Source organism: Mobula birostris, chromosome 13, assembly GCF_030028105.1.
Source record: "Mobula birostris isolate sMobBir1 chromosome 13, sMobBir1.hap1, whole genome shotgun sequence".
Classification (NCBI taxonomy): Eukaryota; Metazoa; Chordata; class Chondrichthyes; order Myliobatiformes; family Myliobatidae; genus Mobula; species Mobula birostris.
This window is the reverse complement of record NC_092382.1, coordinates 69778101-69804237: the sequence shown is the minus strand read 5'-3', so window position 1 is coordinate 69804237 and position 26137 is coordinate 69778101. Positions and strand designations below refer to the sequence as shown.

The 26137-nt window shown below is 50.9% G+C and overlaps 1 protein-coding gene, 1 non-coding gene and 1 pseudogene across 4 annotated transcripts; 1 reads left to right on the top strand and 2 right to left on the bottom strand.

Annotated features, from left to right (window-relative positions):
• The first annotated feature begins 4275 nt into the window (after positions 1–4275).
• On the top strand, positions 4276–25342 carry LOC140206945 (serine/threonine-protein kinase Chk1-like). Of its 3 annotated transcripts, none has more exons than XM_072275245.1 (5): positions 4276–4569; positions 19306–19974; positions 22143–22207; positions 22744–22813; positions 25087–25342. In XM_072275245.1, exons 2-5 carry the CDS (start codon positions 19911–19913, stop codon positions 25110–25112), a joined length of 225 nt encoding a protein of 74 aa, XP_072131346.1. In that variant the 5' UTR covers positions 4276–4569; positions 19306–19910; the 3' UTR covers positions 25113–25342. The 3 variants fall into 3 exon arrangements, 2 of the variants coding, with proteins under 2 accessions (XP_072131346.1, XP_072131345.1); XM_072275244.1 differs by lacking the exon at positions 4276–4569 and adding an exon at positions 18608–18634; XR_011888433.1 differs by lacking the exons at positions 4276–4569; positions 22143–22207; positions 22744–22813; positions 25087–25342 and adding exons at positions 18608–18634; positions 21380–21535.
• LOC140208724 (U2 spliceosomal RNA) lies at positions 7641–7834 on the bottom strand. Its single transcript, XR_011888889.1, has one exon. It is a non-coding gene; the product is annotated as a U2 spliceosomal RNA (small nuclear RNA).
• Positions 18098–18229, bottom strand: LOC140208804 (U2 spliceosomal RNA; annotated as a pseudogene).
• Positions 25343–26137: the final 795 nt, after the last annotated feature.

The window sequence follows — 26137 nt, the reverse complement described above, 5'->3', positions numbered from 1 at the left end:
AGAACCATAAATAGTTAAACAGTAATATGTAAATTATGCCAGTAAATTATGAAATAAGTCCAGGACCAGCCTATCGGCTCAGGGTGTCTGACCCTCCAAGGGAGGAGTTGTAAAGTTTGATGGCCACAGGCAGGAATGACTTCCGATGACGCTCTGTGCTGCATCTCGGTGGAATGAGTCTCTGGCTGAATGTACTCCTGTGCCCACCCAGTACATTATGTAGTGGATGGGAGACATGGACCAAGATGGCATGCAACTTAGACAGCATCCTCTTTTCAGACACCACCATCAGAGAGTCCAGTTCCATTCCCACAACACCACTGGCCTTACGAATGAGTTTGTTGATTCTGTTGGTGTCTGCTACCCTCAGCCTGCTGCCCCAGCACACAACAGCAAACATGATAGCACTGGCCACCACAGACTTGTAGAACATACTCAGTATCGTCCAGCAGATGTTAAAGGACCTCCGTCTCCTCAGGAAATAGAGACGGCTCTGACCCTTCTTGTAGACAGCCTCCGTGTTCTTTGACCAGTCCAGTTTATTGTTAGTTCGTATCCCCAGGTATTTGTAATCCTCCACCATGTCCACACTGACCCCCTGGATGGAAACAGGGGTCACTGGTACCTTAGCTCTCCTCAGGTTTACCACCAGCTCCTTAATCTTTTTCACATTAAGCTGCAGATAATTCTGCTCACACCATGTGACAAAGTTTCCTACCGTAGCCCTGTACTCAGCCTCTTCTCCCTTGCTGATGCATCCAACTATGGCAGAGTCATCCGAAAACTTCTGAAGATGACAAGACTCTGTGCAGTAGTTGAAGTCTGAGATGTAAGTTTTGAAGAGAAAAGGAGACAAGACAGTCCCCCGTGGAGCCCCAGTGCTGCTGATCACTCTGTCGGACACACAGTGTTGCAAGCACACGTACTGTGTTCTGCCAGTCAGGTAATCAAGAATCCATGACACCAGGGAAGCATCCACCTGCATCACTGTCAGCTTCTCCCCCAGCAGAGCAGGGCAGATGCTGTTGTATGCACTGGAGAAGTCAAAAAACATGACCCTCACAGTGCTCGCTGGCTTGTCCAGGTGGGCGCAGACATGGTTCAGCAGGAAGACGATGGTATCCTCAACTCCTGATCGGGGCTGGTAGGCGAACTGGAGGGGGTCTAAGTGTGGCCTGACCATAGGCCGGAGCAGCTCCAGAACAAGTCTCTCCAGGGTCTTCATGATGTGGGAGGTCAATGCCACCGGTCTGTAGTCATTGAGGCCGCTGGGGCGGGGTGTCTTTGGCACAGGGACGAGGCAGGACGTCCTCCACAGTACAGGAACCCCCCGGAGCCTCAGGCTCATGTTGAATACATGGCGAAGTACTCCACATAGCTGAGGGGCACAGGCTTTGAGCACCCTGGTACTGACACCATCCGGTTCTGCAGCCTTGCTTGGGTTGAGATGTTTCAGCTGTCTTCTCACCTGTTCAGCTGTGAAGCCCACCATGGTGGTTTTGTGTGGGGAAGGGGTATAGTCATGAGAGCAGGGTGGGGGACTGTGAGGAGGGGTAGGAGGGGAGAGTGGAATATGTGTTGGTTGGGGGCTGACAACAGATGGCTCATGTTGGGGATGGGCAGGGATCACAATGTCAAATCTGTTAAAGAAGAGTTTAAGTTCATTGGCCCTGTCCACACTGCCTTCCACTCCTCTGTTGCTAGTTTGCCGGAACCCAGTGATGGTCCTCATCCCCCTCCAGACCTCTCTCATGTTGTTCCTCTTATGAACATATAAAATCATTGCAACACACCAATATCACTGAATCAGTGGGAGCCCTGGGCTTGTTTCCCTGCAACAAGACGGTGCCATTGAGGGGTGATGAGAGACAGTGATACTCAAAGGGAGTTCCTTATGTCCAGTCTATTCTGCAATTTAGTTTTCATTACATTCATTGCAGAGATATGTTGCAAATGGAATCAATGTTTTCAGTGCTTTCTTGGCTATCAGGATATTCAGCCTTGACTTTGATCCAGAATGCTGGCAGAGGTGTTATGTCAAACATACTTTTCAGCTCGCCGTCCTTTGCAAGCTCGAAGAGTTGATCTCCTTCCCGCGCTGACATGGTTGACGTGAGGGTAATAACCTCACGTGCGTTCAAGTTCAACAGCGGGCGTGACAGGGAATGCAGCTGACTCATATTGCCAAATCATGTTGTTTCCTCGCAGCCCGGTAGCACATGCTTTGTAGCCCAGTACTGGTCCGCGGCCCGGTGGTTGGGGACTGCTGATTTAGAGAATGGAGGACTGAGAGGTGAACACATTGAAATGCACAGCATCATTACAGACGTCCCACCTCTGCTGGAAGTTCCGGGAGTCTCCCGCATATTGATAGTGGCTCTCTGATGCCCAGAAATTATATACAATATCCTGGAAATTGATTTTATTGAGAGGGAGAGCGAGCATCCTGATTGGTCTCTCTTCATGCTAAGAGTGGTGGAAACAATATGATATGGCGATATGAGCCCGCTGCACCTTTCCTCATTCCCTGTCACGCCCACTGTTGAACTCGAACGCATGCGAGGTCATTACCCGCGCGTCATCCATGTCAGCGCGGGAAGATCAACTCCTCGAGCTTGCAAATGACGGCGGGCTGAAAAGTATGTTTGACGTAACATCTTTGCTGGCATTCTGGATCAAAGTCAAGGCTGAATATCCTGAGATAGCCACGAAAGCACTGAAAACATTGCTTCCATTTCCAACATATCTCTGTGAAGCAGGGTTTTCTGCAATGAAAACAAAATTGCAGAATAGACTGGACATAAGGAACTCCCTTCGAGTATCACGCTCTCCCATCACCCCTCGATGGGACCGTCTTGTTGCAGGGAAACAAGCCCAGGGCTCCCACTGATTCAGTGATATTGGTGTGTTGCAATGATTTTATATGTTCACACGAGGAAAATATGCGCTGTTTAATATCCAAACGTTACTTAAAATGTTATGATGCTATTGACTTATAATTGATTTATCACTCTATTAATGTGAGGAAAATATGCGCTGTGTATTTAATATTAAATTTGTTAGATTACTCCTTTCAGAAACGAAATTGAGTGTATTAGCCACTTATAAGTGACTTATGGTTGACTTATCACCAATATTCCGGTCATGATTAACACCACATCCCCTCCCCAGTCGGCCGGTCCACAAGAATATTGTCAATATTAAACCAGTCTGCGGTACAGAAAAGGTTGGGGACCCCTGTTAAGTAGACCTATCAGTTTTCTCTGTGGATGGGCTTTACAGTCGACCTCAAAAATAATGACAATGTTGCTCACTGCACTGTTTGCAACAGTGACTTTTCTATTGCCCATGGTGGGCCAAAATGTGAAAGACATGTTGAGGTGAGTTTAACAGGTGTCATTTGTTCATTAGCATAGCCAACGTTATTTAAACTACACAAACACGAGGAAATCTGCAGATGCTGGAATTTCAAGCAACACACACAGGCTGGCTGCTGAGGAGCTACGCTATTGATGTCCTACGTGATGAGGCCGAACTCCTTGTAGACTTGCTTAAAGTTGTAATAGAATAAACATGATAATATAATATAAGTACATATTTTAATGTCACATTTTCTGCATATACCCAACTTGGTTTACAGATTAGACAAGATGATTAAACACAGTAGTACATAAACCCTTGGAGATCGACGGGGGGCGGGGGGGGGGACGGAGTAGATATGGGGTTGCAGGGGGCGGGGATGCTACCTCCCTGAAATGAGTTTTGCAGGGTGGGATGTCTGCCATTATCGGTTGAACCAGGGATCCCAGTCTCTGAGAAAGGGGGTGGACTGTCTGGGACTGAGATGAGGGGAAATGTCTCCACTCCGAGGGTGGTGAATGTCTGTAAATCCCCACCACAGAGGGCGGTGAAGACTCAGTGATCGTCCTCACATAAAACAGAGGCTGGCAGATGTGTGGAGACCGGAGGGATCGAGGAAATGAAGATCGGGCAGAAACATGTGGCTGAGAGGGGAGAGCAGTCGCCATCTTGTTGATAGTTAGAGGGGCTGAATGAGCTGTTTCTCACTTGGTGTTTCAGTGTTCCAGTCCAGTGAGGCCGGAGGAATGTAAATAGAAATGAGTGTTTATAAACACAGACTGATTTGAATGAAACCTGCACATTTCCTGTTTGGGTCTGAATTGAGTGATTTGATCAGACCAGACGCAACTTTATTGTCATTGTGGCGACTACAGATACAAAGCCAATGAAACGCAGCTGGCGTCTGTACTGGGGTCAGGACTATCACGTGACGGCTCTGCCCATTTACCTGGTCGGAAGGCGCGTCACCTGCCAATCAAGGTTTGACCCCACCCCGCCCATCAATGCGCACCTCACCATTGGCCCCTTTAATTAGCCTTGTACTTGGCCTCGGGCAATTGGCCTTTGTAATCAGTTTAACCCTGCTGGCACCGAGCCATTGGCTTCCCTGTGAATCACCTGGGCTGGACCTTCCAGTCCTATAAAGGAGCCCACGTGTGCGTGACCCTCTCTCTTTTTTGCTGCCTCCGAGGGACCACCCTGCTGTTTGTGAGTTGTGCTTTGAATAGGGTTGGGAGTGTGGATATTGTCCCTAAGCAGAAGAGATGTGCCTGCACAGAGTCAAGGGTGGTTGTGTGTGTGTGTACTTTGTCCCCACGCGATTTAATGTGATTTATTGCTGATCCGACTACTGTAAATTGTGCGCGTGTTGCTTCTGTTGCCATTTTCCCCCGTTTGCCTTCTGTAAATAAAATCCTTCACTACCCAGACTGTGAGCCCAGAACCCTTGACTTTGAGACCTGCAGAATCTGTTTCCTGACTTACAACAATTGGCGCTGCGTGGGGAAAGTGTTCTGGAACGGGCAAAAAAGCCAGTACAGGCACCGAGCATAGGATTCCCGGGTGGACCGACGAGAGAGGGATTTGAGCGCTGGCGGACCACTGTAAACCGGTTGACTGGTCCGAGCAGTGGGACCCACGTCGCAAGCACCTGCCCGCTGGGCTGCTCCGGCTGTGGGATGAGGGGGTGGGGGGGGAGGCAACATGAACCTCTCTCTTCGAGACGCGAGCTCCCTGGGGAGCCTCTCTGACCAAGAAAGCATCAACAACGCCCTATGGGTGCCGAAGCCGGAGATCAGGGAAGGCTGTACCCTGTGGGATCGGTTGGTGACCGCTGTGAGGGTCCGGTACCCCACCCTCCTGGAGTGGGATCTACACCGGCGCCCGCAATGGGGTACGGTCAGTGAGGGTACCCGGGCTGTTAAAGAGTGTGCGCTGGTCAACGGCATCTACCAGGGAGCCTGCGACTGTAATTTTTTAGCAAACACCCGGGTGACCGGTGCCCTAACAGGATCCCGGTCACCACCGCGCACACCGATTTAAATCAGTGATACTGCCCCTCATGGCACCAGCTAACGGGAGGACCGTGCGGGATGCCATCACCGTCCTGGAAGGGCTTGAATAGATGCAGCGGGGGGCACCCACCCTGGTCCGTGGGGCAGAGGCAAGGGCTGGAGATACAACCCCTCCCCGTTTTACGCGCAGGCAGCTGTACATGGACATGGATCCCCAACCCTGACCTCTACACCCTGTGGAAGGAGCTTTGTGGCGGTAGGGTGGTGGGCAACTGGTCGATTGCACCCATTCTCGTTATCATCGCTGTGTGTATATTATGTTGTGTCTGCCCAATTATTAAGAGCACGTCTGCCTATCTTTAGTCACAAAAAGCGTTAACCTTAGAAATAGTTAGTGTAAGACTTCCATTAAGATATATTCCTTTCCTTTTCACTGTGGTAACGCTTGGTGAGTGGCGTGGCTACCGAGGGGTGGACTGTACTGGAGGGGTCGTGACTGTCACGTGACAGCACTGCCCACTCCTGGTCAGAAGACACGCCCCCTGCCAATCAAGGATTGACCCCTCCTCGCCCATCACTGCGCACCTAACCACTGGCCTCTTTAGTTAGCCTTGGATATGGCCTCGGGTAATTGGCCTTTGTAATCAGCTTTAGGGTACGTCCACACTACGCCGGATAATTTTGAAAACGAAGCTTTTTCTCTTCGTTTTGCCCTCCCGTCCACACTGAGCCGGCGTTTTCAGCCCCCGAAAACGGAAATTTTCGAAAACACTCTCCAGAGTGAATAAATGTGAAAACGCTTAATATCCGGCGTAGTGTGTACGGGGTAAACGGAGAGATTTAAAAACGTTGTCGTGACAACACCACAATAACAATGCTTTTTTCTGCTTCTGCTTGGTACTGCGCAAGCTGTTATAACGCGCAGTCGGTGTGAACGGCGTGACAGCTAAATTGTAAAGTGATCTTTTTTGACTATTTAAAAACGCTGTCATGACGTGCTGGAACAGATGTTCGTTGTTTTCTTGAACGCCACCACCTAACAACTTCAGAACAGACGGACGAGACTGAAGCCATAAGGGTTAGAAATGTACTCACCAAATACTTTGACCCATAATAAATACGTATTCTCACTTCGCCCTGTTTTCTGTCCTTGCTTGTATGAAGGTAGTTTACCTATTTATGCAAGTACTTCTCTGACAATAAATGTGTAACAGCCTAATGTAACATTGTATGGAAATAACGCTGATGCAGACGTTTTATACATTTAACAAGGTGCTTTATTAATGCAACAGCGTTAGTCAGTTTTCAATGTTCGTCGTCAGCTGGGTCATACTGTCCGTGAACTCCCTGTTGATTGCCTCCATTCGCTCCAGTATTTGTTTTTTTTAATATAAGTTTTAAGTCCTGCGCGAGAGCCAAGAGCAATTCCTTTCAAGTTTCTCTAGTCTGTAACTGGACAAACGCGCACTAAGTACACCGTTTCCTCTTCGCTTGTTTTCTGTGTGTCCTGTGCATGCCCAGTAGGAGGAGATTCGCCCAAATATCCGTCTAATGTGGAAGGAGATATTTTCAAAAACGCTTAGTGTGGACGCCTGTCGTTTTTACTCGAAACCGGCGTTTTCAAAATTATCCGGCGTAGTGTGGACGTAGCCTAACTCTGCCGGCACCGAGCCGTTGGCGTTCCTGTGAATTACCTGGGCCGGGCACTTCAGACTTCCTGCATTAAAAGGGCGCCCCGTGTGCTGGACGCTCTCTTTGCCATTTCTGAGGGACCACTCTGCTTCATTTTAGGCTGAGAACCTTGGAAGAGCGCTGGAGAAAATTGTTGGTAGGCTGTGCATTGAATAGGGTTGGTGATTGTCCCTGATAGCATTGAGCCGTGTCTGTACAGTGAAGGGGCATCGTATTGACTTTTCCCTTGCACATGTATGTACTTTGTTCCCAGGTTCGTTTTTTTAATTCTCTGCGTGTGTCTCTGCCGATGCGACTTTATCCACGACTGCTGTAAATTGTGTGCGTGTTGTTTCTGTTGCCTTTGAGACCTGAAGAATCGGTTTCCTCGCTTGTAGTTCTTTCTTCCATGTGGTGGTCCAAGAGGCTCCTAAATATTCTGTAAATAAACTGCTTTATCCACTCAAGCCTACGTGTGTCCTCATTTAAAAACAAACATAGCCTGCAAGAAGTACGAGGCAGAAAGAAGAATACCCCATAGCCTGCCTGCGAGTAACAGAATTCTATTTTTTATTTGTTGTTAGTCTCCACGAAGGGAGGTGCACCGTTCCCAGAGGCACTGCAATACCGGGTCGATGCGCGGAGTGGACGGAGCAAGCCCCTATTCCATCTCCCTGTTCCAAAAATCAATTTAATATATGGTCCCCAGATACGGGACGTATCAGATATTAAACTGATAAGAACAGATTTTTTTTTTATTTCAAAATATACTTTATTCAAAAATAAATATATACAATAAACCATTCAATAACTTTTCATCCTTTACATACGTTTCCATTATACTCAGTAAAATACCCGTGTTTATAGCCACCCACGTGGCACTCCAGTAGTTCAGCTTAGCATCTCATTGTTGAGGGGTATACTCCCCACCCACCGACCCCTCCCACTCTATCGGGTGGAGAAACCTATACTGTGGTCCTTCCCCACCGGGCCCTTGCGGTGGCTGCACCGAGTTTCAGTGCGTCCCTCAGCACGTACTCCTGCAGCCGCGAGTGTGCCAGTCGGCAGCATTCTCCCACGGACATCTCCATGTGCTGGTAGATCATCAAGTTTCGGGCCGACCAAAGAGCGTCTTTCACCGAGTTGATGATCTGCCAGCAGCACCGGATGTTGGTCTCCGTGTGCGTCCCCGGGAACAGCCCGTAGATCAGAGAGTCCTCTGTCACGCAGCTGCTGGGGATGAAACGTGACACTAGCCCGTCCATCCTCCTCCACACCCTCTTTGCGAACTGGCAGTGTGCAAAGAGGTGGGTCACAGACTCCTCCTCACTGCAGTCCTCCCGTGGGCAGTGGGGTGCGGAGATGACGTTCCGGGCGTACAGGAGGGCTCTGACTGGGAGGGCCCCTCTCACCGCCAGCCAGGCGAGGTCTTGGTGCCTGTTGGTGAGATCTGGTGATGAGGCATTTTGCCAGATGAACTGGACAGTCTGCTCAGGGAACCACCCCACTGTGTCCATCACGTCCTTCTCCTGCAGTGCCTGCAGGACACTTCGTGCCGACCACTGCCTGATGGCCTTGTGGTCAAAGGCGTTCTCCTGGAAGAACTTTGCTACGTAGGACAGGTATGCCGGCAACGACCAGCTGACTGGGGCGTTGCGCGGGAGTGGGGCCAGACCCATCCTTCGCAGCCAGGGTGACAGGTAGAATCTGGGCACATAGTGGTACTTGGTGCCCACATACCTCGGCTCTACACACAACCTGATGCAGCCACATACGAAGCTGGCCATCAGGGTGAGGGCGACATTGGGGACGTTCTTGCCCCCGTTGTCCAGGGACTTGTGCATGGCGGTCCGTCTCACCCGCTCCATCTTGGATCCCCAGACGAATCTGAAGACAGCTCGGGTGATTTCCGAGCTGTTGGAGTGGGGGACGGGCCACACCTGCGCCAAGTACAGCAGCCCTGAGAGCACCTCACACCTGATGACCAGGTTCTTGCCCGTTATCGACAGGGAGCGCCCTCCCCACAGTCCCAGTTTCTGTTTCACCTTGGCAGTCCGCTCCTGCCAGTTCTTGTTGCACGCCTCAGCCCCTCCGAACCAGATCCCCAACACCTTCACGTGGTCAGACCTGATGGTGAAGGGGACGCTGGATCGGTCGGGCCAGTTGCCAAAGAGCATGGCTTCGCTCTTCGTGCGGTTGACCCTGGCCCCCGACGCTAGCTCGAACTGTTCACAGGTGCCAATCAACCTGCGAACTGACCTCGGATCAGAGCAGAAGACGGTGACGTCGTCCATGTACAGGGAGGTTTTCACTTGGGTCCCTCCACTGCCTGGCAGCGTCACCCCTCTTATGCCCTCATCCCTCCTGATGGCTTCCACAAAGGGTTCTATGCAGCAGACAAACAAGACAGGGGAGAGGGGGCAGCCCTGCCTGACTCCAGACCTGATGGGGAAGCTGTCTGTTTCCCACCCGTTGACCTGGACTGCACTACGGATGTCTGTGTAGAGCAGTCTGATCCAATTCCGGATTCCCTCCCCAAATCCCATTTTGGAGAGCACGTCCGCCATGTACGTGTGCGATATCCTGTCGAAGGCTTTCTCCTGGTCCAAGCTGACCAGGCAGGCGTCCACCCCCCTGTCCTGCACGTAGGCGATGGTGTCCCTCAGCAGCGCGAGGCTGTCTGAGATCTTCCTGCCCGGTACAGCACAGGTTTGGTCCGGGTGGATCACCTGTCCCAGAGCAGACTTGACCCTGTTGGCGATAGCCTTGGACAGGATCTTGTAGTCCACATTCAGGAGAGAGATGGGTCTCCAATTCCTAATGTCCTCCCTTTCCCCCTTCTGCTTGTAGATGAGGGTGATGATGCCCTTCCTCATGGACTCAGACATACTGCCGGCCAGAAGCATAGCGTTGTACACTTCCAGCAGGTCTGGGCCTATCCAGTTCCACAGAGCCGAGTACAACTCAGCCGTCGCCGTCGGAAGCCGTCGCTTCCGGGAGTCTTACCCGACCCGAAGGAACGGATGGAGCCTGTCAGCTCGTCCAGGGTCAGTGGCCGATCCAGACTCTCCCGCTTCCCGTCGTCTGAGACCTGCGTGATAGACGACAGGAAGTTGCGGGAGGCTGTGGATTCTGTGGCCTTTTCCTCGTACAGACCGGCATAGAAGGACTTGCAGATCCTCAGTATGTCGGTCTGCGAGGACGCGACTGAGCCGTCCTCTTCCTTAAGGTTGTGGATCACAGAGCTCCCCCTGTGCACCTTTTGGAAGAAGAAGCGTGAGCACGTCTCGTCCTGCTCCACGGTTTGGACCCTTGATCGGAAGATGATCTTGGAGGATTCAGCGGCGAGGTGCTGGGCTTGCCGGCCCTTCACCTCTCGCAGTTCCTCCCTGACATCCACCCCCTTCGACTGCAGAAGGAGAAGTTGCTGCAACTCTGTCTGGAGTTTACGCAGTTCCCTCTGCTCCTGCCTTGCCTTCTGAATACCCTTGCGGATGAAGAACCTCTTAATGTTCTCCTTGGTGGCTTCCCACCAGTGAACCGGGGAATCAAAGAAGGCTTTCAAGGTTCTCCAACCTGTGTACTCCCTCTCTAGTTCCTCGATGTTCTCTGGGGTCAGCAGCTTTACGTTCAGCTTCCACGTCCCCCTGCCTGCCTTCTGGTCCTCCCGTAAGTGACAGGTGGCTCTCAGAAGGCAGTGGTCAGAGAAGAACACCGGCGTGACGTCGGTGGACCTGACCGTGAGGGACTCAGACAGGAAGAGGAAGTCGATCCGGGAGCGGGCTGAGCCGTCCGATCGTGTCCAGGTGGCTTGCGGCTGTGCTCCACCTGTGGGGGTGCCAAAGGCGTCGCGCAGCTTGGCTGTCTTCACCATTTCCCTCAGGAGTCTCGAGGTACTGTCTAGCCTGCCGTCGGCACTGCCGGGTCCTCCAGCCGCATCAATGGTGCAATTGAAGTCTCCGGCCAGAACGACCGGCTGGGTCGTCACCAGCAGCTGTGGGAGCTGCTCGAAGACGGCCAGCCGCTCGCTCCGCACGGGGGAGGCGTACATGTTGATCAGCCGGAGTGGAGTGCCCCGGTATTTGACGTCTGCTACCAGGAGGCGCCCCGCAACCACCTCTTTAACTTGGGTGATTGAGAAGTTGCCTCCCCGCAGCAGAATCCCCAGGCCGGAAGCGCGACAATCGTTGCCCCCCGACCACACCGACAAACCTTTTTTCCACCACCGTGACCACCTCCGGTAGTTACGGAGATGTGGTAGTCCACACTCCTGGAGGAAGGTCACATCGGCCTTTACAGTGTCCAGGTACTGGAGCGTGCTGACGCATCGCCCAGTACTCTTCAAACTTCGCACATTCAAGCACGCCAATTTAAGGTCTGCCATCGTTAAGTCTTTTATTTTGGCTGCTCTCCGTCCTCACTCTTGCCATCCTGAGCCTTCATTCCCACCGCCTTTGTGAAGTTTTCCACCTCCTGTGGGCTCAGGTACTGCTGGTAGTACTCCTCCGTGTGTGGCCGTTCTGGTTCTGGGTCTGGGCCCAGGGGGTTGCTGACTTCCTGGGCTGCTTCCCCTTCCGGCTGCTGGGTGCCAGCCGTGGCTCTGCTCCCGGGTTCCCGGAGCTCTGTGCGTCTGCTGCTCTCCGCCTCCTGTACTTGGGGGGTGGCCAGCAGACTTTCTCCCCTCTCTCTCCTCCTCTCCACCTGTTCTGCCAGCCGCTTCTTCCGCCGGGGCTGCTGGCCTCCCCCAACTCCTTCCTCCTCTGAAGAGGACAGGGTACCAGGGACTGCGTGGTTCCCTGCCCTTTTCTGGCGTTGCTCCGCCTTCTGTCGCTTGGCCGCCGCCTTTTGGGTCTTTTTTCGTTTCACGACCTTCCATTCGGTTTCCGCCTCAGCTCTCCCCTCCTCCATGGACTCCTGCTCGTCGTTTGCCTGGTCCTGGAGGGTCTGCAGTGGAGTGGCAGGTCTTGGGGTGCTTGCACCTTCCTCCCTGGTCTCGTCATCCGTCCTGTCGGGTGCCTCATCTGCAGCGCTGGCGGGTACGTCCGCATCAGCCTGGGCCCTTTCAGGGCCAGCACCTCCCCTGGTCGCCTGTGCGTAGGTGCCCCCACGCTTCGGGCAGGCTCTGTACAGGTGGCCAGCCTGTCCGCAGAGGTTGCAGGCCTTGGCCTGCGTGCAGTCTTCGGTCAGGTGGCCTTCCATTTTACAGTTCTTGCACATCACCACCCTGCACTGGGCTGCGATGTGCCCTTCCTTGCCGCAGTTTCGGCACACCCTGGGTTGTCCCGCGTACACCATGTACCCTCGGTTCCCTCCGATGGCGAAGACGGAGGGGGGGTGGATGACGCTGCCGTTGGAATCCAACCTCAGCTTCACCTTCACCTGCCGTTTGCTGGTCCAGATTCCCAGCCCGTCCTTCACGTCTGCTGGTGTTCCTACGCTCTCCACATACCGAGCGAGGAACGTAAGGACATCTACCACTGGCACGTGCGGGTTGAACATGTGCACCGTGATTGTCCTTTCCTGTTGCGTAGCCGTTGCAAAGAGGGGCTGTGCTTTCAGCAGCGACAGCGGCGCCTCTGTCCCCTTCAGCTGAAGCTGCTGGTACAGCTTCTGCCACCCTGCAGCCTGCCGGAAAGTGACATCGAAGAAGCCTGCGAAGTCCTGGACGCAGTAGATGTCATCGGGCGTAAATCCGCAGCAATCCAGCAAGACCTTCCGGATGAAGGTCTCTCGGGTGAAGCCGGTGCCCCCGTTCCGGTCTCGCACTGTCAGCCTGACAGTGTTCTTGATACCCTGGCCTCGAGCTGATGTACTGCTCGCTGCTGCCATCTTCTAACTCACTGCTGTCGTCGCTGGTATGGGGTGTTAGATTGGAGGCCAATCAGCATTAGGATCCACCCCTGCGTCAGCGGGAACTCTCCTCCTCCGCCTTCTGGTCTGATAAGAACAGATTTTTTTTATTTCAAAATATACTTTATTCAAAAATAAATATATACAGTAAACCATTCAATAACTTTTCATCCTTTACATACGTTTCCATTATACTCAGTAAAATACCCGTGTTTATAGCCACCCATGTGGCACTCCAGTAGTTCAGCTTAGCATCTCACTGTTGAGGGGTATACTCCTCGCCCACCGACCCCTCCCACTCCCACGGGTGGAGAAACCTATACTGTGGTCCTTCCCCACCGGGCCCTTGCGGTGGCTGCACCGAGTTTCAGTGCGTCCCTCAGCACGGACTCCTGCAGCCGAGAGTGTGCCAGTCGGCAGCATTCTCCCACGGACATCTCCATGTGCTGGTAGATCACCAAGTTTCGGGCTGACCAAAGAGCGTCTTTCACCGAGTTGATGATCTGCCAGCAGCACCGGATGTTGGTCTCCGTGTGCGTCCCCGGGAACAGCCCGTAGATCAGAGAGTCCTCTGTCACGCAGCTGCTGGGGATGAAACGTGACACTAGCCCGTCCATCCTCCTCCACACCCTCTTTGCGAACTGGCAGTGTGCAAAGAGGTGGGTCACAGACTCCTCCTCACTGCAGTCCTCCCGTGGGCAGTGGGGTGCGGAGATGACGTTCCGGGCGTACAGGAGGGCTCTGACTGGGAGGGCCCCTCTCACCGCCAGCCAGGCGAGGTCTTGGTGCCTGTTGGTGAGATCTGGCGATGAGGCATTTTGCCAGATGAACTGGACAGTCTGCTCAGGGAACCACCCCACTGTGTCCATCACGTCCTTCTCCTGCAGTGCCTGCAGGACACTTCGTGCCGACCACTGCCTGATGGCCTTGTGGTCAAAGGCGTTCTCCTGGAAGAACTTTGCTACGTGGGATAGGTATGCCGGCAACGACCAGCTGACTGGGGCATTGCGCGGGAGTGGGGCCAGACCCATCCTTCGCAGCCAGGGCGACAAGTAGAACCTGGGCACATAGTGGTACTTGGTGCCCACATACCTGGGCTCTACACACAACCTGATGCAGCCACATACGAAGCTGGCCATCAGGGTGAGGGCGACATTGGGGACGTTCTTGCCCCCGTTGTCCAGGGACTTGTGCATGGCGGTCCGTCTCACCCGCTCCATCTTGGATCCCCAGACGAATCTGAAGACAGCCCGGGTGATTTCCGAGCTGTAGGAGCGGGGGACGGGCCAGACCTGCGCCAAGTACAGCAGCCCTGAGAGCACCTCACACTTGATGACCAGGTTCTTGCCCGTTATCGACAGGGAGCGCCCTCCCCACAGTCCCAGTTTCTGTTTCACCTTGGCAGTCCGCTCCTGCCAGTTCTTGTTGCACGCCTCAGCCCCTCCGAACCAGATCCCCAACACCTTCACGTGGTCAGACCTGATGGTGAAGGGGACGCTGGATCGGTCGGGCCAGTTGCCAAAGAGCATGGCTTCGCTCTTCGTGCGGTTGACCCTGGCCCCCGACGCTAGCTCGAACTGTTCGCAGGTGCCAATCAACCTGCGAACTGACCTCGGATCAGAGCAGAAGACAGTGACGTCGTCCATGTACAGGGAGGTTTTCACTTGGGTCCCTCCACTGCCTGGCAGCATCACCCCTCTTATGCCCTCATCCCTCCTGATGGCTTCCACAAAGGGTTCTATGCAGCAGACAAACAAGACAGGGGAGAGGGGGCAGCCCTGCCTGACTCCAGACCTGATGGGGAAGCTGTCTGTTTCCCACCCGTTGACCTGGACTGCACTACGGATGTCTGTGTAGAGCAGTCTGATCCAATTCCGGATTCCCTCCCCAAATCCCATTTTGGAGAGCACGTCCGCCATGTACGTGTGCGATATCCTGTCGAAGGCTTTCTCCTGGTCCAAGCTGACCAGGCAGGCGTCCACCCCCCTGTCCTGCACGTAGGCGATGGTGTCCCTCAGCAGCGCGAGGCTGTCTGAGATCTTCCTGCCCGGTACAGCACAGGTTTGGTCCGGGTGGATCACCTGTCCCAGAGCAGACTTGACCCTGTTGGCGATAGCCTTGGACAGGATCTTGTAGTCCACATTCAGGAGAGAGATGGGTCTCCAATTCCTAATGTCCTCCCTTTCCCCCTTCTGCTTGTAGATGAGGGTGATGATGCCCTTCCTCATGGACTCAGACATACTGCCGGCCAGAAGCATAGCGTTGTACACTTCCAGCAGGTCTGGGCCCATCCAGTTCCACAGAGCCGAGTACAACTCGGCCGGTAAGCCGTCACTTCCGGGAGTCTTACCCAACCCGAAGGAACGGATGGAACCTGTCAGCTCGTCCAGGGTCAGTGGCCGATCCAGACTCTCCCGCTTGCCGTCGTCTCAGACCTGCGTGATAGACGACAGGAAGTTGCGGGAGGCTGTGGATTCTGTGACCTTTTCCTCGTACAGACCGGCATAGAAGGACTTGCAGATCCTCAGTATGTCGGTCTGCGAGGACGCGACTGAGCCGTCCTCTTCCTTAAGGTTGTGGATCACAGAGCTCCCCCTGTGCACCTTTTGGAAGAAGAAGCGTGAGCACGTCTCGTCCTGCTCCACGGTTTGGACCCTTGATCGGAAGATGATCTTGGAGGATTCAGCGGCGAGGTGCTGGGCTTGCCGGCCCTTCACCTCTCGCAGTTCCTCCCTGACATCCACCCCCTTCGACTGCAGAAGGAGAAGTTGCTGCAACTCTGTCTGGAGTTTACGCAGTTCCCTCTGCTCCTGCCTTGCCTTCTGAATACCCTTGCGGATGAAGAACCTCTTAATGTTCTCCTTGGTGGCTTCCCACCAGTGAACCGGGGAATCAAAGAAGGCTTTCAAGGTTCTCCAACCTGTGTACTCCCTCTCTAGTTCCTCGATGTTCTCTGGGGTCAGCAGCTTTACGTTCAGCTTCCACGTCCCCCTGCCTGCCTTCTGGTCCTCCCGTAAGTGACAGGTGGCTCTCAGAAGGCAGTGGTCAGAGAAGAACACCGGCGTGACGTCGGTGGACCTGACCGTGAGGGACTCAGACAGGAAGAGGAAGTCGATTCGGGAGCGGGCTGAGCCGTCCGATCGTGTCCAGGTGGCTTGCGGCTGTGCTCCACCTGTGGGGGTGCCAAAGGCGTCGCGCAGCTTGGCTGTCTTCACCATTTCCCTCAGGAGTCTAGAGGTACTGTCTAGCCTGCCGTCGGCACTGCCGGGTCCTCCAGCCGCATCAATGGTGCAATTGAAGTCTCCGGCCAGAACGACCGGCTGGGTCGTCACCAGCAGCTGTGGGAGCTGCTCGAAGACGGCCAGCCGCTCGCTGCGCACGGGGGAGGCGTACATGTTGATCAGCCGGAGCGGAGTGCCCCGGTATTTGACGTCTGCTACCAGGAGGCGCCCCGCAACCACCTTTTTAACTTGGGTGATTGAGAAGTTGCCTCCCCGCAGCAGAATCCCCAGGCCGGAAGCGCGACAATCGTTGCCCCCCGACCACACCGACAAACCTTTTTTCCACCACCGTGACCACCTCCGGTAGTTACGGAGATGTGGTAGTCCACACTCCTGGAGGAAGGTCACATCGGCCTTTACAGTGTCCAGGTACTGGAGCGTGCTGACGCATCGCCCAGTACTCTTCAAACTTCGCACATTCAAGCACGCCAATTTAAGGTCTGCCATCGTTAAGTCTTTTATTTTGGCTGCTCTCCGTCCTCACCCTTGCCATCCTGAGCCTTCATTCCCACCGCCTTTGTGAAGTTTTCCACCTCCTGTGGGCTCAGGTACTGCTGGTAGAACTCCTCCGTGTGTGGCCGTTCTGGTTCTGGGTCTGGGCCCGGGGGGTTGCTGACTTCCTGGGCTGCTTCCCCTTCCGGCTGCTGGGTGCCAGCCGTGGCTCTGCTCCCGGATTCCCGGAGCTGTGTGCGTCTGCTGCTCTCCGCCTCCTGTACTTGGGGGGTGGCCAGCAGACTTTCTCCCCTCTCTCTCCTCCTCTCCACCTGTTCTGCCAGCCGCTTCTTCCGCCGGGGCTGCTGGCCTCCCCCAACTCCTTCCTCCTCTGAAGAGGACAGGGTACCAGGGGCTGCGTGGTTCCCTGCCCTTTTCTGGCGTTGCTCCGCCTTCTGTCGCTTGGCCGCCGCCTTTTGGGTCTTTTTTCGTTTCACGACCTTCCATTCGGTTTCCGCCTCAGCTCTCCCCTCCTCCATGGACTCCTGCTCGTCGTTTGCCTGGTCCTGGAGGGTCTGCAGTGGGGTGGCAGGTCTTGGGGTGCTTGCACCTTCCTCCCTGGTCTCGTCATCCGTCCTGGCGGGTGCCTCATCTGCAGCGCTGGCGGGTACGTCCGCATCAGCCTGGGCCCTTTCAGGGCCAGCACCTCCCCTGGTCGCCTGTGCGTAGGTGCCCCCACGCTTCGGGCAGGCTCTGTACAGGTGGCCGGCCTGTCCGCAGAGGTTGCAGGCCTTGGCCTGCGTGCAGTCTTTGGTCAGGTGGCCTTCCATTTTACAGTTCTTGCACATCACCACCCTGCACTGGGCTGCGATGTGCCCTTCCTTGCCGCAGTTTCGGCACACCCTGGGTTGTCCCGCGTACACCATGTACCCTCGGTTCCCTCCGATGGCGAAGACGGAGGGGGGGTGGATGACGCCGCCGTTGGAATCCAACCTCAGCTTCACCTTCACCTGCCGTTTGCTGGTCCAGATTCCCAGCCCGTCCTTCACGTCTGCTGGTGTTCCTACGCTCTCCACATACCGAGCGAGGAACGTAAGGACATCTACAACTGGCACGTGCGGGTTGAACATGTGCACCGTGATTGTCCTTTCCTGTTGCGTAGCCGTTGCAAAGAGGGGCTGTGCTTTCAGCAGCGACAGCGGCGCCTCTGTCCCCTTCAGCTGAAGCTGCTGGTACAGCTTCTGCCACCCTGCAGCCTGCCGGAAAGTGACATCGAAGAAGCCTGCGAAGTCCTGGACGCAGTAGATGTCATCGGGCGTAAATCCGCAGCAATCCAGCAAGACCTTCCGGATGAAGGTCTCTCGGGTGAAGCCGGTGCCCCCGTTCCGGTCTCGCACTGTCAGCCTGACAGTGTTCTTGATACCCTGGCCTCGAGCTGATGTACTGCTCGCTGCTGCCATCTTCTAACTCACTGCTGTCGTCGCTGGTATGGGGTGTTAGATTGGAGGCCAATCAGCATTAGGATCCACCCCTGCGTCAGCGCGAACTCTTCTCCTCCGCCTTCTGGTCTGATAAGAACAGATACTACACTTGATCTTAGCCAAGAGGCCGAGAAGCGATACCCACAACTGTCCGGACCCTTTCGGATCCTGCTAGTCTTCCCTCTATTAAGTTGGGCCGACTGTCTACAGGACACCGATTTATCCTACTTCTCTCCAACGTTTGAAGTAGATTTGGTGTAATTTCTCTCAATCTTTGACATAAGTTGTATTTTTCTCTCTTGTCGCGAAATCTCTCTCGGAATACAGCTGATCGTGTAAAATAGCTGATATTGCACCAACCAAATGAGAGAGGCGGCCCTGGTTTGTATGAATACTCCTCTTCTCAGCTGATAGTCCTGTCGAACTGTTCCACCCGCCCTCTCTAGCGTCTGATGTTAGTGCAAGCGTGATGACGTTTACGGAAGGCGTTGCAGCAAGAGAAGCAAAGTTTGGGCCGGGTCGTTCGGCGGGCCCGGCGGGGCAGGTGACTGGGGAGGGGGGACCTCCGGAAACGGGAGAAGTGTGGATAGGAACATCGGATGGAAGCGATGGCTGGGGTTGTAAATGGGGGAAGTGAGGCCGTTTGATGAGGGACGATGGGTAGTTGGGGGGAGAGGGACGGGGTAGAGTCGGACGAAAGGGAGGGGGTAGGGTTGCAACTTTGACAATACTTAAATGTGAGCTGGCATGTGGCAAATAACGGCATAGCAGTCAATGGATTATTTCCACAGAGAAAAAAAATCTAACCGTCCGGCTGGACTTCAGCTTTTTGACCAGAGCTGGTTCCGTTAAGAAATTGGTGATAATCGGGAGAATGTGGGTACACTGCTTTCCTGATATCCCAAGGTCTTTCTGCCATATGCCACAAGCCAAATACTGGAGATATTTATGAATATTCCGCATTTGCCTAAATTTGTGCAGCTCCATCCAACATTTAACAACGTTCTCCAACCTATGGCTTACTACATCTCCAAGGAGAGAAAAAGGTGGAAATCTGAGGAAAAGAGGCATAAAATACCGAAAAGGATTCGGTGGTAATGCAGCGTTCTGTAGAGAATGATTCAGATGTGATGTGATTCTTAATCATGGCAGAGATCTTTCATCAGTTCTAAGGAAGAGCCATTAACCTGACACATTTGCTCTGTTTCTCTGCAGAATGCTGAATGAAGTGACAAGTATCCCCAGCACTTATTTTCATTGAAAAGATATTGCCGTTCCGTCATTGTGGTGGCTGGATCGAAATCCTGGAACGCCAATGCTTTCCCCCTCAGGAGTACAGAGATCCTTAACCAGAAGAAGTGCGGTTGTTCCAGATGCATTCACTGTCACTTCCTTTGGGCAATGATGGATGTGCAGTGAAATCTCACATTGGCAATGAAGTGTGGATTCTGAAAAGCCAATAACTAAAAATAGCCTTATAGAACACTACAGCACAGTGCAGATCGTTCGGGCTAACCACTCCCTCCTAAATCACCCTCTACTTTTCTAAAATCCCTTTCATGTCCAGAATATATCAGCCTCTACCAACACTCTGGTAGTCAGTGTGTTCCACACACCACTCTCTGTGCTTTATATAAAAAAAATCTTACACCTGATATCCCCCTGTACTTTTCTCCGGTCACCTTAAAATGATGCCCTCTGGTATCAGCCACTTCTGCACTGGGAGGAAAGGTCTCTGGCTGTCCTTCAAGTGTACCTGAAGATGACTTCAGCTTGTGATCATGCGTTCCCCTTTTCAGCATCATTCGTGATTGTGCAGGATGATGGCAGTTCCGTTTGTGCAAGATTGGGATCTGCTGCAGACTTTGGGTGAAGGAGCATATGGTGAGTAAGTCATGCAGTTCAAAAAATAATTCTTAAAAACTGGTTTGGTAGATTAGCAATAGCACTCATTTAAGGAGGTATTTCTTAACTTGCAGCAAAAGTCTGGAGAAAGAAACGCCCCACGAGAAGGGTGCACCATCTGTGGAGAATTCCCAAGGAAGTTAGGGTGATAATAACATGTGTTATAATGAGGATTAATTAATTGACGGTAGGCAAGAGGACTGGGAAAGTTTAAAACTACAAGGTATGCCACAAAAATTGTAAAGAATGTGGAACATATAAGAAAATTATTAAAAATATTGATGGGGTTTTTACAGAAATACAAGCAAAAAGCCAAAAGTAATGTTGGTTTTTGAGGCTCATTGTAAAATTGGGAATGAGAAGGTACAGATTCTAAATAATGAAAATAATAACAGATTGCAAAGGTCTGTAGGGAGAGAGAAATTTTTATTTTTATCAGTGAAAAAGTACAGGACAAATTTGTGTCTTTACAAATAAGTGGCATCAGAGATAGTGGATGCATTGCTTGTAATCTGAGGAGACCGGATGTGTGTTCTCTATATTTTCAACAAATTTGAGATAAGTGGCTTATCCGGTGATGCAGAGTACACAAGCCTGTGATGTGATGAGCACAGGTTAAGTGAACGAGCAGAAAGGTGGCCTTTGAAATATAATGTAGAACAAAATCTGAAGTTGCCTGCCTGCCCTGGAAGGAAGAATGAAAAACTTGATGGTTAAATAGAGAGGTGATTAGAGAATGTTGCAGTGCAAACTCAATCTCTAGCACACAAGAGTGGTGTGTAGGTTATTGTAAGGATTATGGAAAACAAAGGTAAGGATGTTTTGTAGCAAATTTATTGGGAGCTCGTGAGACAACACCTGGCGATCTGTGTACAGTTTAGATCTCGTCTTTAAGGAAGGATATATTTGAATCGGGATTCACGTATGGGGGCGAGGGGTGAGCGAGTAGGGAAGAAAGAGAGGTGATCTTACTGAAGCAAGATTCTGAGGGTGTTGTCAGACAAGATGCTGAGACGATGTTTCTCCAAGTGAGGATATCGAGAAAATGGGATATAGTTTGAGTAACTGGTTTCCCATTGATCAGGAGATGAAGAAGAATTTCTTTTGCAGGTTGTGATCCTTTGGAATTCTCCACTTTAAGAGTTGTGGTAGAGCCATAGAATATACAATATATTGCAGGCATATGAACTACATGGAAATCTACAGGTGCAGAGGGAGAGTTGGAAAGTGGTGTTGAGGCCAAAACCAGATCAATAATGATCTTATTGCATGGGGTAGCGGGGATGAAGAGCCACTTGGCTCATGCTCTGTTTCTGATGCATTTAACTCAATGGAGTATTGAGAAGTTTTGCAATGCAGACAACGGTTTTGTATTTGATCATAGGGTACAACTGGCAATTAGTCGATGAACAGAGGAAGCAGTGACAGTGAAGAAAGTGGTCACCACACATGCTTGTGACTACCCTGATAACATCAAGAGAGAAATCTGCATCAATAAGATGTTGAACCATGAAAAGACTGTCGGCTTTTATGGGCATCGTCGAGGCCCATATCCAATACTTGTTTTTGGAGTATTGCAGTGGAGGAGAGCTCTTTGATAGAGTAGGTAGGATCTGTGCTTAAACTTAGGGTTTAAAATAGAGAAGTTTGGGTTGAGGGGGGAAAGGGTTAAAGATGTTTTGTATACGGATTGGCTAATTTTAATAATTTTGGTTGTACTGTTGCTGTCACTTTTACAGATATACTTGTGTGGGTTCTTTAGTAACTGCACCTTTGTGTCCTGAGCTGGAAAAAGCTGGCATCCACTCCCAGACATTCTCCCTATAGAACACCCAGAAAACTAAATTATGGGAGAAATGGAACATCTGAAGTTGTACATAATACATTTCCAGATGTTATGGGGACAAAGCAGGACAGGCTTTAAAGTTCAGTATGTAAGCTGCTTCAGTTGTCCTAGGTTTTTTGGTCTGTGGGCTAAATAGGGCATGTTGGAGAATCCATCTACTTGGGCACCTGAGTGAAATGAGGCCTGGGATTTGGGATTAAATTTGAGCATGATGTAAAATGACATAATTTCAGACAATATTAATGATTTGCGAACTGATCCCAAGTTCAGCCTTTGATTAATGTGATCTGCCTTCCCACAGAGCCTGACGTGGGGATGCCCGAGGCAGATGCTGATGGGTTTTTCCAGCAGCTGATAGCAGGAGTGGTAAGTGCTCCTCATTATTTATCCCTTTGTTTTAAGTGAGTGTTTATGACGTGCAGCAGCAGTTTTCTCTATTTCGACGTACATTACTGAGCATGATCATAGATGGATTGACCTGCCCATGTTTGCTCTCGAAGAGCTTTGTTTGCCAGAATTGAACTAGCACTATAACCAGCAGTAAGGAGGTTAACAGTGCTTTGTCCCAATTTTCAAATGAGATCAATTTTGGAGCTCACCATAGTTCCCTTTGACAGTAAAATGCTGTTCATGGATGGGTGACCTCCCAAAGCATCTTCAGAAGTTTCATCATTCTTCCAGGCCAGCCTTCATACTCAACTTTCATATCGGCACTGGAAGTCTAGTGTGCACCCAGATTAAGTCACAAAATATTCTCTGAACCGATTGTCCAGCAATTGTATCTGACTAATTCTGCCAGAAACCTGTTCCATTTGTACAATTGATATTTTGTGGACTTGGAGAATTAGAAAAAGATGTAAATTCAGAATACCTGATTTATATTTGTCTTTGCCTACTTTCAGGAATATCTTCACAACAATGGAATTACACACAGGGGCATCAAGCCAGAGACTCTGTTACTTGGTGACCAAGGTATAAGGATGCAAATCTCTTCACTTTTATTGTGTAATAGAACAAAAATTGAAAATTGTTATGCCTTATTCACAGCAGTTCAGACATTTAGACAATAGGTGCAGGAGTAGGCCATTCGGCCCTTCGAGCCAGCACCACCATTCACTGTGATCATGGCTGATCATCCACTATCAGTACCCAGTTCCTGCCTTATCCCCATAAACTTTGATTCCACCATCTTTAAGAGCTCTATCCATCTCTTTTTTGAAAGCATCCAGAGACTTGGCCTCCACAGCCTTCTGAGGCAGTGCATTCCATATATCCACCACTCTCTGGGTGAAAAAGTTTTTCCTCAACTCTGTTCTAAATGGCCTGCCCCTAATTCTTAAACTGTGGCCTCTGGTTCTGGACTCACCCATCAGCGTGAACATGCTTCCTGCCTGCAGCGTGTCCAATCCCTAAATAATCTTACATGTTTCAATAAGATCCCCCCTCAGCCTTCTAAATTCCAGAGTATACAAGCCCAGTCGCTCCAAGCTTTCGACATATGACAGTCCCGCCATTCCGGGAATTAACCTTGTGAACCTACTCTGCACTCCCTCAATAGCAAGAATGTCCTTCCTCAAACTTGGAGACCAAAACTGCACACAGTACTCCAGGTGTGGTCTCACCAGGGCTCTGTATAGCTGCAGAAGGACCTCTTTGCTCTTATACTCAATTCCCCTTGTTATGAAGGCCAGCATGCTATTAGCTTTTTTCACTGCCTGCTGTACTTGTATGCTTGCTTTCAGTGACTGATGTACAAGAACACCTAGATCTCATTGTGTTTCCCCTTTTCCTAACTTGACTCTATTTAGATAATAATCTGCCTTCCTGTTCTTACCACCAAAGTGGATAACCTCACATTTATCCACATTAAACTGCATCTGCCCACTCACCCAGCCTGTCTAAGTCACCCTGCATTCTCATAACATCCTCCTCACATTTCACACTGCCTCCCAGCTTTGTGTCAATGGCAAATTTGCTAATGTTACTTTTAATTCCCTCATCTAAATCATTAATATATATTGTAAACAGCTGCGGTCCCAGCACTGAACCCTGCGGTACCCCACTGGTCACCGCCTGCCATTCCGAAAGGGACCCGTTAATCACTACTCTTTTCAGTCAGCCAGACAATTTTCAATCCATGTCAGTACTCTGCCCCCAATACCATGTGCCCTAATTTTGCCCACTAATCTCCTATGTGGGACTTTATCAAAGGCTTTCTGAACGTCCAGGTACACTACATCCACTGGCTCTCCCTTGTCCATTTTCATAGTTACATCCTCAAAAAATTCCAGAAGATTAGTCAAGCACGATTTCCCCTTCGTAAATACATGCTGACTCAGACCGATCCTGTTACTACTATCCAGATGTGTCGTAATTTCATCTTTTATAATTGACTCCAGTGTCTTTCCCACCACCGACGTCAGGCTAACCGGTCTATAATTTCCTGTTTTCTCTCTTCCTCCCTTCTTGAAGAAAGGGACAACATTAGCCACCCTCCAATCCACAGGAACTGATCCTGAATCTATAGAACATTGGAAAATGATTACCACTGCGTCCACGATTTCTAAAGCCACCTCCTTAAGTACCCTGGGATGCAGACCATCAGGTCCCGGGGACTTATCAGCCTTCAGACCCAACAGCCTATCCAACACCGTTTCCTGCCTAATATAAATTTCCTTCAATTCATCCATTACGCTAGGTCTTTTGGCAACTATTACATCTGGGAGATTGTGAAGACAGATCCAAAGTACCTGTTCAACTCCTGTCCTGACGAAGGGTCTCGGCCTGAAACGTCGACTGTACCTCTTCCTAGAGATGCTGCCTGGCCTGCTGCATTCACCAGCAACTTTGATGTGTGTTACCTGTTCAACTCATCTGCCATTTCCTTGTTTCCCATAATAAATTCACCCGCTTCTGTCTTCAAGGGCCCAATTTTGGTCTTAACTATCTTTCTCCTTTTCACATACCTAAAGAAGCTTTTACTATCCTCCTTTATATTCTTGGCTAGTTTACCTTTGTACCTCATTTTTTCTCCACGTATTGCCTTTTTAGTTACCTTCTGTTGCCCTTTAAATGTTTCCCAATCCTCCGTCTTCCCACTCGTCTTTGCTATGTTATACTTCTCTTTTATTTTTAGAACTATACTCAAGCCCTCAGCAACAATATTCGTACCAGTTGACAGTGATGAAAAGCTGAATGGGTCTTGAGTCAGTGATCCTTTCTGTATCTTTGTTCTCTTTGTTCAGTGTGCAAAGCATTTCTAGCAACGTAACAGGCTGAGATGTGCACATTCTTCAATAACTGCAGTCATCTCCATGCTAGCAGGTAGGAAGACCGACTGAATCCCTTCTCACCCACAGAACAGGTGAATGCCATTGCCCAAACTGATGTAACTTCAGGTGAGATAACCGAATGAATCCATTCCAAAAGTCTGAGCAAGTGAATGGCCTCTCCCCATGTGTAAAATGACAGGCATGCCAGTCAGTCAGATGACTGAGTGAATCCCCCCCCCGCCACAGTCTGAGTAGGAAGGATGATCGATTGAATCCTTTGCTCCACTTAAATATCTGGACAGAGACAGCAAAACTGGCGTGTTGTGTTTGAGATTCCTGTAGATAAATTCCTTGTCATTTTTATCCTGTAAGAAGATTTACAAAATCCATTAATGGGTGAAGGACAACATTTCAGATGAGATCACTTGAGTTGTCAAGGTGTTATCTGACATCACACTGTTACAGTGAGGGTCAACGCAAGTTGGAGAGAGAAATCATCTAACTGGGCAGAGTGCTGGTATCTGGAATTAAATGGTATCTGGAATGAAACTCTCTGATGCTATTCTGTCACTATAAGAATGGGGCATTTCTGCCATCCCCAATCTGTGACCTGGCTCAGTTTGACTCTCCTCATTGGTATTATTCCCTGTTCCCACTGAGCTACATGGGTGTCTCGTTCCACAGTAACTGAAACACTCTCACACAAATAGCCTTTGTTGACCTGCAGCCGGGATTTTCTTTTACGCACTGTTAATTTAAAGTGCCACAGTTTAAACGCCATATAAAAATTTGCTGCTGAGATGAGTGGTTGGTCTGTTAAAAGGAATTAGTGAATATTAGTATTATTTAAGCTTCTTGTCACAGTCATAGAAAAGTACAACACAGAAAGAGACCCTTCGGCCTATCTAATTTGTGCTGAACTATTTAAACTTTTGACTCCCATATCTCTACCGTCCAGGTACCTACACACACCTCTTAAATGTTGAAATTGAGCTCACATTCGCCACTTGTGCTGGCTGCTCAT